The 13481-nt window shown below is 48.1% G+C and overlaps 1 protein-coding gene across 1 annotated transcript in view; it reads left to right on the forward strand.

The window, feature by feature from the left end:
- Nucleotides 1-13481, forward strand: part of fndc1 (fibronectin type III domain containing 1) — a 196068-nt gene that overhangs the window by 78776 nt on the left and 103811 nt on the right. Inside the window, exons 7-8 of the mRNA XM_078404697.1 lie at nucleotides 3932-4122; nucleotides 7942-8049. Coding sequence (XP_078260823.1) covers nucleotides 3932-4122; nucleotides 7942-8049 — 299 coding nt within the window. The remainder of the gene's footprint in view (nucleotides 1-3931; nucleotides 4123-7941; nucleotides 8050-13481) is intronic.

The raw sequence follows: 13481 nt of genomic DNA on the forward strand, positions 1-13481 counted from the left end.
ACCGAAGATCTCGGAGAAAACCCACGCAGGTCACGGGGAGAACATACAAACTCCGCACAGACAGCGCCCGTAGTCGGGATGGAACCCGGGTCTCCGGCGCTGCATTCGCTGTAAGGCAGCAACTCTACCGCTGCGCTACCTTTATATTAAACCTAAACATCAAATCACTTTTTTTGGGCACCGATGACAACATAATGCGATTTAAAGTTATGGTTGCAGGCCAAAATGTAGACCGTGTTGGTGGATTCATGATCTCAGTCATGCAACTGGGCAAGAATTGAGTGGAGCTACTGTCTTCATTTAAGATGAATCACATTGAGTGGAGTCGCATATTTGATTGAAAATTACAATATTGCAATTGCAATGTACAACATTGAGGCAAAATTAAGGGCCTGTCCCAGTTACGCGATTTTTAAGGCGACTGCCGGCGACTGTCAAAGTCGTAGCAGATCGCCGACATTTTCTTTTACCCAACGACAATGACCACGACAATGACCACGACAATGACCACGACAATGACCACGACAATGACCACGACAATGACCACGACAATGACCACGACAATGACCACGACAATAACCACGACAATGACCACGACAATGACCACGACAGTGACCACGACAATGACCACGACAATGACCACGACAATGACCACGACAATAACCACGACAATGACCACGACAATGACCACGACAATGACCACGACAATGACCACAACAATAACCACGACAATGACCACGACAATGACCACGACAATAACCACGACAATGACCACGACAATGACCACGACAATGACCACGACAATGACCACGACAATGACCACGACAATGACCACGACAATGACCACGACAATGACCACGACAATGACCACGACAATGACCACGACAATGACCACGACAATGACCACCACAATGACCACCACAATGACCACGACAATGACCACGACAATGACCATGACAATGACCACGACAATGACCACGACAATGACCACCACAATGACCACCACAATGACCACAATGACCACGACAATAATAATAATAATAATAATCCATTTATTTTATATAGCGCCTTATCACATGCTCAAAGCGCTTTACAAAAACAATTAACATAGAAACAAACAGACAAACTATCCTGACGGAAAAGAGGCGAATACTCAACGCCAGCGTCCTCTCACGTCAGGGTCCGGCAGTAGACATTAAAAAGCACAAGACACACAGATATAATTTTTTACACAAACAGCCATCGCAGTGATTGCTCTAGGCATACCCTCACTGTGATGGAAGGCAAAGTCTTATCTCCTCCTCATTCTTCTCCCGTGTGCCACGAGGTGATCGAGGCTCCCAACTTTTTGAAGCCCCCACCGGGCGATGGAAAGTCCCAGGGCCGAGCCGAGCAGGCCGATGAAAGTCCTGAGCCCCCACCGGGCGATGGAAAGTCCCAGGGCCGAGCCGAGCAGGCCGATGAAAGTCCTGAGCCCCCACCGGGCGATGGAAAGTCCCAGGGCCAAGCCGAGCAGGCCGATGAAAGTCCTGAGCCCCCACCGGGCGATGGAAAGTGCTGCGGCCGAGCCACGCAGGGCGATGAGGGGCCTGAGCCCCCACCGGGCGATGGAAAGTCCCAGGGCCGAGCCACGCAGGGCGATGAAGGGCCTGAGCCCCCACCGGGCGATGGAAAGTGCTGCGGCCGAGCCACGCAGGGTGATGAAGGGCCTGCGGGCGGGTTGATCATACCTCGCGCTTCGGGGCGGTCGAAGCTGCTACGGCTGGAGCTCCCAAAAGCCGGTCACCAGCCAGGGACCTGCGAACTCCCGATGTTGTGGTCTGCAGGGCCCACGGCCGAAGCCTCCGAGATGGTAAGTCCAGGCCCTGCGACCGGAGTCTTTGAGGTCGATCCCAGCTGGAGGCCGCCGACTCCACGATGTTAGGCCGTAGCGCGAACGGAGATACGACACGGTAAAGGTCGCATCTCCGTTGAGGAGGAGATTTAAAAAAAAGGTTTCCCCCAACCCCCCCACCACCCCCCTACATACACAGAATTAAAAATAAAACAAAACGTACATTTATCAACGACAATGACAGAAAAAACCCCAAAAAAACAGAGAGACTGCCGGTGAGCCGCAGCTGCAGAACACAGCCACGCCCCCAATGACCACAATGACCACGACAATGACCACAATGACCACGACAATGACCAGGACAATGACCACAATGACCACAATGACCACGACAATGACCATGACAATGACCACGACAATGACCACGACAATGACCACGACAATGCCGAGTCAGGTCGATGCAAGTTACTTTTTTTGTGAAACTAGCACCTGGCTAAGAGATTGCACCGTCTTCGGAAACATCGCGAAGTTCCCACGCTCACCTGACCGTCAAACTGTCACCTCCAATCTACCCGTCAAATGTCCCGACGGTAAATAAATTGGTTAAACAAAACTATCTTCTGGCATCTTCAAATGCCTTTTCTTTATTTAATATTACGTGCTTCTAAACGCAACTGCGACAACCTAGCAAACCTGGTGACAGCGTGCGACAGACAGCGCCCGCAATAAGCTACGGTACCTGGCGACAAGCCAGCTGTCGCCCAGAAATTTATATCTGGAAATTTTTCCGCGACGCGCCGAGATCCGCTACGATTCATTGAAGACTCCTCACGATCACGCCCGCGCGCGACACCCCGGCCAACGTTCGGCGATAGCCTAGTCGCCGGCAGTCGCCTTAAAATCACCTACGTGGGACAGGCCCTTAATGGTATGCTATATGCAACATTGCAATATACAACATTGAAGCAAAATAATGGTAGTTAAAGATAATTGAAGAGAATCCAGGGCGGCACGGTGGTGCAGCGGTAGAGTTGCTGCCTTACAGTGAATGCAGCGCCGGAGACTCAGGTTCGATCCTGACTACTTTTTTTTTTTTTTTTTTTTTTTTTACATGAAAAGAGACACAATTTTAATGAAGGATTTTCAATCAAACGGTAAAATTAATTGAGGTTCAAATTTGCACGTCACATTGAAGCAAGAAAATGTAGAAATGGGGGTCACACGGCATGGAGAATAAAGGAATGTTCTGAAGTGTTTATTACATTAAATTAAATGCTGAAGCTTCCTATTTGCTAAACAAAAGTCAGGCAAGACAACCAAATCTCCCTAGCCCAAGCTCCCGATTTGATCCTGACCTCTTTTTTTTAATTTTATTTTATTTTTTTTTAAATTTAAAAAAAATATATATATAAGAGTTTTATTCCAAAGAAAAACATACAAACATACTAAGCAAAATGTGATCAAACAAAAGCCGCCTGTATCTCGATCCTGACTACGGGTGCTGTCTGTACGGAGTTTGTACGTTCTCCCCGTGACCTGCGTGGGTTTTCTCCGAGATCTTCGGTTTCCTCCCACACTCCAAAGACGTGCAGGTTTGTAGGTTAATTGGCTTGGCAAATGTCAAAATTGTCCCTAGTGTGTGTGGGATAGTGTTAGTGTGCGGGGATCACTTTGCGGCGCGGACCCGGTGGGCCGAAGGGCCTGTTTCTGCGCTGTATCTCTAAATCTAAAAATAAAATCGAAACAATTGTGATGCTGGACTGAGATAACTTTTTAATCCTGATCTTCTGCATGCATCAACCTTGGATTATCTGAAAATGTTGCTTGACCAAACCGTTTGTGTCGAAGATAGGCAGAAAATGCCTCAGTAACTCAGCGGGACAGGCAGCATCTCTGGAGAGAAGGAATGGGTGGGGATTTGGGCCATGAGCCTTCTTCAGACTGAAAGTCACGGGAAAGGGAAACAATGACGTAGAGAGATATAGAACAAATGAATGAAAGATATGCAAATAAAAGTAACAATGGTAAAGGAAGCGGGCCACTGTGAGCTGTTCGTCCGCTGGTCGTTTATGTGATTTGTTTCATCTGTTCTTTCAGATATTACACAGTTAGGTACAGAGAGAGAGGAGAATCAGCCAAATGGGAATACAAGACATCCAAGATATACAGGCGAGTTCTGATTGACGAGCTGACATCAGACTCCATACATGAATTCTCTGTTCGCACTTCTCAAGGAGACAGAAATGGCAAATGGAGTGTTTCAGTCTTCCAAAGAACCCCTGAGTCTGGTATGCTACTTCTACTCAATACCGCGAGAGCACTCTGAATTCAGCAGTATCTTTACACCAATGAGCCAAAACATTATGACCACTGACAGGTGAAGTGAATAACATTGATCATCTTGTTACAATGGCACCTGTCAAGGGTGGGATATATTAGGCAGCAAGTGAACAGTCAAGTTCTTGAAGTTGATGTGTTGGATGCAGGAGAAATGGGCAGGAGTAAAGACCTGAGCGACTTTGACAAGGGCCAAATTGTTGTGGCCAGACGACTGGGTCAGAGCATCTCTGAAACGGCAAGGCTTGTGGGGTGCTCCCGGTCAGCAGTGGTGAGTACCTACCGACAGTGGTCCGAGGAGGGACAAACCACAAACCGGTGACAGACAGGGTGTTGGGCACCCAAGGCTCATCGATGCGCGAGGGCAACGAAGGCTATCCCGTCTGGTCCGAACCGACAGAAGGTCGACTGTGGCACAAGTCACAGAAAATGTTAATGGTGGTCACGGGAGGAATGTGTCACAATACACAGTGCATCGCACCCTGCTGCGTATGGGGCTGCACACGGAGGACCAACAGCATATTAGGCAGGTGGGCATAATGTTTTGGCTCATCAGGTCACAATGTTCTGGCTCATCGGTGTATACTGTGATTGTCTATACTGTCTACTTATTCAATACTGTTTTCTTAACAAAAGACCAAATTAATTAGTAAGTGAATCTTCCCAAATGAGGTTTCAGGAATGGATAATTTTAGTTTAGTTTGGAGTTACAGCACAGAAACTGGCCCTTCGGCCCACCGAGTCCGTGCCGCCCAGCGATCAGCGCACATTAACGCTATCCTACACACACTAGGAACAATTTACTATTTTACCAAGCCAATTAACCTACAAACCTGCGTGCCTTTACATATGTCTTTGACATATGATGAAAGAATGGATTGACTGGACTTGTATGGACTGGAATTTAGAAGGATGAGAGGGGATCTTATTGAAACATATAAGATTATTAAGGGATTGGACACGCTAGATGCAGGAAACATGTTCCCAATGTTGGGGAAGTCCAGAAGCAGGGGTCACAGTTTAAGAATAAGTGGTAGGCCATTTAGGACTGAGATGAGGAAAAACTTTTTCACCCAGAGAGTTGTGAATCTGTGGAATTCTCTGCCACAGAAGGCAGTGGAGGCCAATTCACTGGATGTTTTCAAGAAAGAGTTAGATATAGCTCTTCGGGCTAACGGAATCAGGGGGTTTTGGGGAGAAAGCGGGAACGGGGTACTGATTTTGGATGATCAGCCATGATCATATAGAATGGCGGTACTGGCTCCAAGGGCCTCCTGCACCTATTTTCTAATTTTTCTTTGGAATGTGGGAGGAAACCGGAGATCCCAGAGAAAACCCACGCAGGCCACGTGGACAACGTATTAACCCCGCACAGACAGCACCCATAGTCAGGATGGAACACGGGTCTCTGGCGCAGTCAGGCAGCAACTCTACCGCTGCGCCACAGTGCTGTGTAATTGGTCCAAAATGAAAATGTTTTCAAAGACATTTAGACATATACAGGTATGGGGAGCGAGTTGATGGATTTGGGTCAAATGGGACTAGTGTACATAAGCATCTTGCTTTGCATGGACAGGTTCGACCAAAGAGCCTGTGTGCACGACTATGTCAAAACCACAGAATTCAAATACCCTGCTAGTTTTAAAGAAACATGATATTATTCTTTATTAAACCTGACACCGATATTTTCCATATTCCTACGGGAGATGTTATCATTATTTCCTATTGAGGACGTTAATTCCAAGCTTTTGAATGTCAATTGTCTGCTTGTTGAACCTGTGAATGGCAAAAGCCTGTTTAACAGGATAGGAGTGTAGACAAATATCAGCTTATTAATGCAGCTTTTAGCAACACGAGTTGAAAGTTTAGAACTATTTTGTTACCAAGGTAATTTGAGATAACCCAGTAAAGTGCCATCGCCACTGCCGAATGCATTTGGTCGGTCACGGTGGCGCGGCGGTAGAGTTGCCGCCTTACAGCGAATGCAGCGCCGGAGACCCGGGTTCCAACCTGACTGCGGGTGCTGTCTGTACGGAGTTTGTACGTTCTCCCTGTGACCTGCGTGGGTTTTCTCCGAGATCTTCGGTTTCCTCCCACACTCCAAAGACGTGCAGGTTTGTAGGTTAATTGGCTTGGTATAAATGCAAATTGTCCCTAGTGGGTGTAGGATAGTGTTAAAGTGCAGGGATAGCTGGGCGGCGCAGACCCGGTGGGCCGAAGGGCCTGTTTCCGCACTGTATCTCTAAACTAAACATTGCTAAAATGCTTTACGATACAACACGATAGAATTTTATTTATCCCACGAGGGAAATTGATCTGCAACAAATACAGAAAACACAAAAAAAAACACAAAAAACATGGAATATTTGAGGTGACAGGCAACTAATTGCTTAGCTGTGGTCTTGGTAGCTGCATATTAAAGCTATTTACTTTCAAGTGTTGGGGAGATACAAGTTGCCAACTGAGTTCTTGTGAAAAATACTACGTTTCCAGGCAGAGACAAGTTTTTTTAGCTCAAGACTAAACGTGTGATTTAACATCAATGGCCTGGTGCAACAGTGGATTATTTGGACTTTAATTTTTTTTCTCTGTCATTCAATACAATCATGGCATATGATAGAGTCATAGAGCAATACAGTGTGGAAACAGGCCCTTAGGCCCAACTCGCCAACACCAGCCAACAATGTCCCAGCTACCCTAGTCCCACTTGCCTGCGCTTGGTCAGTAACCCTCCAAACCTGTCCTATCCATGTACCTGTCCAACTGTTTCTTAAACGATGGGATAGTCCCAACTTCAACTACCTCCTCTGGCAGCTTGTTCCATACACCCATCACCCTCTGTGTGCTAGGAATATCTCTGCAGGAGATTCCTCTCTGTTGGAATATCCTTCGTCTTATTCCGACTTTCTCCCCGTACTTGGGTCTAACATAGAAACATAGAAAATAGGTGCAGGAGTAGGCCATTCGGCCCATCGAGACTGCACCGCCATTCAATATGATCATGGCTGATCATCCAACTCAGTATCCCATACCTGCCTTCTCTCCATACCCCCTGATCCCTTTAGCCACAAGGGCCACATCTAACTCCCTCTTAAATATAGCCAATGAACTGGCCTCAACTACCTTCTGTGGCAGAGAATTCCACAGATTCACCACTCTCTGTGTGGAAAAAAACTTGCTCATCTCGGTCCTAAAAGATTTCCCCCTTATCCTTAAACGTTGTCACCAGCTAACAACAAACCATTCTACATTTTTCTTCAGCTTGGTCCCATTTGATCTGTCGTTTTCACACCTTACCCTTCCACATCTCCCGTTTCCCTCTCCCCTGACACTCAGTCTGAAGGAGGGTCTCGACCCTAAACGTCACCCGTTCCTTCTGTCCAGAGATGCTGCCTGTCCCGCTGGGTTACTCCAGCATTTTGTGTCTGTCTTTGGTTTAAACCAGCATCTACAGATCCTCCCTGCACATCAATCCCTGTGGGATATCGTTTGTTTCAACAGGCTTCCAGTCTGAGAAACAATGCTCGACCACCACACGCTGGTTTCTGCCTTCTAGTCAATTGGCCATCATGCCCTGGATCCCATCTAAATCCAAAATAAATCACAAAAGACCTTAACTGTCAGTGAACTCTGGACATGGATTGTAGTAAGTTAAATAAGTTATAGAGTGTATTAAGTTTGTGAGCCACGTCTTTTAATAAAACTTAATTGAAGTTTTTCTGCTTTGTCCTTTGTGGGAAATTATGAATCCTGTTGACTTGCAAATGCAGTTCCTTCCTCCATTCCCGAGAACTTTGAGGTGAAGCCCCTGGGTGAGAAAGGAACGGCAGTGAGAACATCCTGGGACCCTCCGAACGATCGCAAGGCGAAGGTCACAGGTAGGAGATTGTCATTGCTGGCGTTAATAGAAACATAGAAAATAGGTGCAGGAGTAGGCCATTCGGCCCTTCGAGCCTGTACGCACCGCCATTCAATATAATCATGGCTGATCATCCAACTCAGTATCCTGTACCTGCCTTCTCTCCATACCCCCTGATCCCTTTAGCCACAAGGGCCACATCTAACTCCCTCTTAAATATAGCCAATGAACTGGCCTCAACTACCTTCTCTGGCAGATAATTCCACAGATTCACCACTCTCTGTGTGAAAAAAAACGTTCTCATCTCGGTCCTAAAAGACTTCCCCCTTATCCTTAAGCTGTGACCCCTGGTTCTGGACTTCCCCAACATCGGGAACAATCTTCCTGCATCTAGCCTCTCCAACCCTTTAAGATTTTTTTATGTTTCTATAAGATCCCCCCTCAATCTTCTAAATTCCAGCGAGTACAAGCCTAGTCTCTCCAGTCTTTCTTCATATGAAAGTCCTGCCATCCCAGGAATCAATCTGATGAACCTTCTCTGTACTCCCTATATGGCAAGAATATCTTTCCTCAGATTAGGAGACCAAAACTGTACGCAATACTCTAGGTGTGGTCTCACCAATGCCCTGTACAACTGCAGCAGAACCTCCCTGCTCCTATACTCAAATCCCCTCGCTATGAATGCCAACATACCATTTGTTTTCTTCACTGCCTGCTGCACCCCTGCCTACTTTCAATGACTGGTGTACCACGACACCCAGGTCTCGTTGCATCTCCCCTTCTCCTAATCGGCCACCATTCAGATAATAAGCTGCTATCCTGTTCTTGCCACCAAAGTGGATAACCTCACATTTATCCACATTATACTGCATCTGCCATGCATTTGCCCACTCACCTAACCTATCCAAGTCACATTGCAGCCTCCTAGCATCCTCCTCACAGCTAACACTGCCCCCCAGCTTCGTGTCATCCGCAAACTTGGAGATGTTGCATTCAATTCCCTCGTCCATATCATTAATATATATTGTAAATAGCTGGGGTCCCAGCACTGAGCCTTGCGGTACCCCACTAGTCACTGCCTGCCATTCTGAAAAGGACCCGTTTATTCCTACTCTTTGCTTCCTGTCTGCCAGCCAGTTCTCTATCCACATCAATACTGAACCCACAATACCGTGTGCTTTAAGTTTTCATACTAATCTGTTATGTGGGACCTTGTCGAAAGCCTTCTGGAAGTCCAGATATAACACATCGACTGGTTCTCCCTTATCCACTCTACTAGTTACATCCTCGAACAATTCTATAAGATTCGTCAGACATGATTTACCTTACATAAATCCATGCTGACTTTGTCCAATGATTTCACCACTTTCCAAATGTGCTGCTATCCCATCTTTAATAACTGACTCTAGCATTTTCCCCACTACCGATGTTAGGCTAACTGGTCTATAATTCCCCGTTTTCTCTCTCCCTCCCTTTTTGAAAAGTGGGGTTACATTAGCTACCCTCCAATCCTCAGGAACTACTCCAGAAACTAAAGAGTTTTGAAAAATTATCACTAATGCATCCACTATTTCTGGGGCTATTTCCTTAAGCACTCTGGGATGCAGCCTATCTGGCCCTGGGGATTTATCTGCCTTTAATCCATTCAATTTACCTAACACCATTTCCCGACTTACCTGGATTTCACTCAGTTCCTCCATCTCATTTGACCCCCGGTCCCCTGCTATTTCCGACAGATTATTTATGTCTTCCCTAGTGAAGACAGAACCAAAGTAGTCATTCAATTGGTCTGCCATCTCCTTGTTCCCCATGATCAATTCACCTGTTTCTGACTGCAAGGGACCTACATTTCTTTTAATTAATCTTTTTCTCTTCACATACCTGTAAAAGCTTTTGCAGTCAGTTTTTATGTTCCCTGCCAGTTTCCTTTCATAATCTATTTTCCCTTTCCTAATTAAGCCCTTTGTCCTCCTCTGCTGGACTCTGAATTTCTCCCAGTCCTCTGGTAGGCTGCTTTTTCTTGCTAATTTGTATGCTACCTTTCACTTCTCTTTTTTCCTTAACTGACGCACTCCTGTCTCCTCGTTGCCCCGAGCCTTTGTCGCTTGCTCCACTCACCTGCCAATCGAACCTTCTCAATGTGTCTGCCTATCACTTGCTAGGCTCTGACCAGACCCTACTTTTTTGTTTTCCAGCATTCAAACATGTTTTCATGTATTTTTAGTAATGACAAAGTGGACCCGTTGGGCCCAAACCTCTCCTGCATTGGTGCAGCACCCTGTCCTCCCCCCCTCCCCTCTCTCCTCAACCCCCCCTCCCCTCTACATTCTCCCCCACTCCCCCCTTCCCCCTCCCTCCTCCCCCACTCCCCCCTTCCCCCCTCCCTCCTCCCCCACTCCCTCCTCCCCCACTCCCCCCTTCACCCTCCCTCCTCCCCCACTCCCCCCTTCCCCCCTTCCCCCCTCCCTCCTCCCCCACTCCCCCCTTCCCCCCTCCCTCCTCCCCCACTCCCCCCTTCCCCCCTCCCTACTCCCCCACTCCCCCCTTCCCCCCTCCCTCCTCCCCCACTCCCCCCTTCCCCCTCCCTCCTCCCCCACTCCCCCCTTCCCCCCTCCCTCCTCCCCCACTCCCCCCTTCCACCCTCCCTCCTCCCCCACTCCCTCCTCCCCCACTCCCCCCTTCCCCCCTCCCTCCTCCCCCACTCCCCCCTCCCTCCTCCCCCACTCCCCCCTTCCCCCTCCCTCCTCCCCCCTCCCACCTTCCCCCCTCCCTCCTCCCCCACTCCCCCTTCCCCCTCCCTTGTCCCCCACTCCCCCCTTCCCCTCTCCCTCCTCCCTCCTCCCCTCCCCCTCCCCTCCTTTTAAACTTTAAAATGTGAAAGGTGGGCCTAAAATTGTTGCGCGATTGTGTACCGTTTTGGCTGAAGTTCAGACACACACAAGATAACAAACCTGCGTGGGTTTTCTCCCACACTCCATAGACGTACAGGTTTGTTGGTTAATTGGCTTGGGTAAAATTGTAAATGGTCCCCAGTGTGTAGGATCCTTGAGCTGAAATGTTATGTTAGGCCTTTCACTTTCCACAGATGCTGCCTATCCTACTGAAAGATTTTAATACATTCAAGACCAAGTTGGGCCCAAACCTCTCCTGCATTGGTGCAGCACCCTCTCCTCCCCCCTCCCACCCTCCCCTCTTCCCTCCCCTCTTCCCTGCAGGAGGAGGCCATTCGGCCCTTCCAGCCAGCACCACCATTCAATGTGATCATGGCTGATCATTCTCAATCAGTACCCCGTTCACAACTCTCTGACTGAAAAAGTTTTTCCTCATCTCCGTTCTAAATGGCCTACCCCTTATTCTTAAACTGTGGCCCCTGGTTCTGGACTCCCCCAACATTGGGAACATTTTTCCTGCATTGAGCTTGTCCAGTCCTTCTATAATTTTATACATTTCTAGAAGAAACGTAAAAAGATTTTGTTGCATGATACCTAGACATTCAAAAGACTATGCATGGATCCAATCAGGCCGTCCACAGTGTATGAATACATGATGAAGGGTATAACTATTAGTGCAAGATAAAGTCCATTAAAGTTTGATCAGAGGTCTCATAGAAACATAAAAACATAGAAACATAGAAAATAAGTGCAGGAGTAGGCCATTCGGCCCTTCGAGCCTGCACCGCCATTCAATATGATCATGGCTGATCATCCAACTCAGTATCCCGTACCTGCCTTCTCTCCATACCCCATGATCCCTTTAGCCACAAGGGCCACATCTACCTCCCTCTTAAATATAGCCAATGTCTCCTATCAGGTAGTTGGGAGGTCAGGACTGCACTCCACCTGGGGAGGGGACAGTTCGGTTGCCTGATAACAGCTGGGATGAAGCTGTCCTTGAATCTGGAGGTGTGTGTTTTCACACTTCTATCCCTCTTGTCCGACTGGGGAGGGGAGAAGAGGGAGTGGCCGGGGGTGAGACTAGCCCTTGTTATGCTGGTGGCCTTGCCGGGGCAGCGTGAAGTATACATTAAGTCCATAGATGGGAGGTTGGTTTGTGTGACGGTCTGGGCTACGTCCACACAACTCTGCAATTTCTTGCCGTCTTGGATGGAGCTGTGACGCTGTGATGTACCCCAATAAAACGCCTTCTAAGCCAGATCTATAGAGGTTAGTGTGGGTTGTTTGAGACATGCTGAGCCTCTGTAGCCTTCTAAGGAAGTAGAGCCTTCTAAGGATGCAAAGTCTTGGCCATTGCTTCGATGTGCCTGGTCCAGGACAAATTGCTGGTGATATTTTATTCAGAAAAGATTGAAGCTTTCAACCATCTCTACTTCGGCGCCATCAACACACACACCGATCAGCCAAAACATTATGCCCACCTGCCTAATATGCTGTTGGTCCTCCGTGTGCAGCCCCATACGCAGCAGGGTGCGATGCACTGTGTATTGTGACACATTCCTCCCGTGACCACCATTAACATTTTCTGTGACTTGTGCCACAGTCGACTTTCTGTCGGTTCGGACCAGACGGGATAGCCTTCGTTGCCCTCGCGCATCGATGAGCCTTGGGCGCCCAACACCCTGTCTGTCGCCGGTTTGTGGTTTGACCCTCCTCGGACCACTGTCGGTAGGTACTCACCACCGCTGACCGGGAGCACCCCACAAGCCGTTTCAGAGATGCTCTGACCCAGTCGTCTGGCCATAACAATTTGGCCCTTGTCAAAGTCGCTCAGGTCTTTACTCCTGCCCATTTCTCCTGCATCCAACACATCAACTTCAAGAACTGACTGTTCACTTGCTGCCTAATATATCCCACCCCTTGACAGGTGCCATTGTAACAAGATAATCAATGTTATTCACTTCGCCTGTCAGTGGTCATAATGTTTTGGCTGATCGATGTATATCAAGGTGTGTGTACAATAGACAATAGGTGCAGGAGGAGGCCATTCGGCCCTTCATGCCAGCACTGCCATTCAATGTGATCATGGAGGGCGTGCAGCGTAGGTTCACTAGGTTAATTCCCGGAATGGCGGGACTGTCGTATGTTGAAAGGCTGGAGCGATTGGGCTTGTATACACTGGAATTTAGAAGGATGAGGGGGGATCTTATTGAAACATATAAGATAATTAGGGGATTGGACACATTAGAGGCAGATAACATGTTCCCAATGTTGGGGGAGTCCAGAACAAGGGGCCACAGTTTGAGAATAAGGGGTAGGCCATTTAGAACGGAGATGAGGAAGAACTTTTTCAGTCAGAGGGTGGTGAAGGTGTGGAATTCTCTGCCTCAGAAGGCAGTGGAGGCCAGTTCGTTGGATGCTTTCAAGAGAGAGCTGGATAGAGCTCTTAAGGATAGCGGAGTGAGGGGGTATGGGGAGAAGGCAGGAACGGGGTACTGATTGAGAGTGATCAGCCATGATCGCATTGAATGGCAGTGCTGGCTCGAAGGGCTGAATG

The sequence above is a fragment of the Rhinoraja longicauda genome, chromosome 9 (genome assembly GCF_053455715.1).
Source record: "Rhinoraja longicauda isolate Sanriku21f chromosome 9, sRhiLon1.1, whole genome shotgun sequence".
Taxonomy (NCBI): domain Eukaryota; kingdom Metazoa; phylum Chordata; class Chondrichthyes; order Rajiformes; family Arhynchobatidae; genus Rhinoraja; species Rhinoraja longicauda.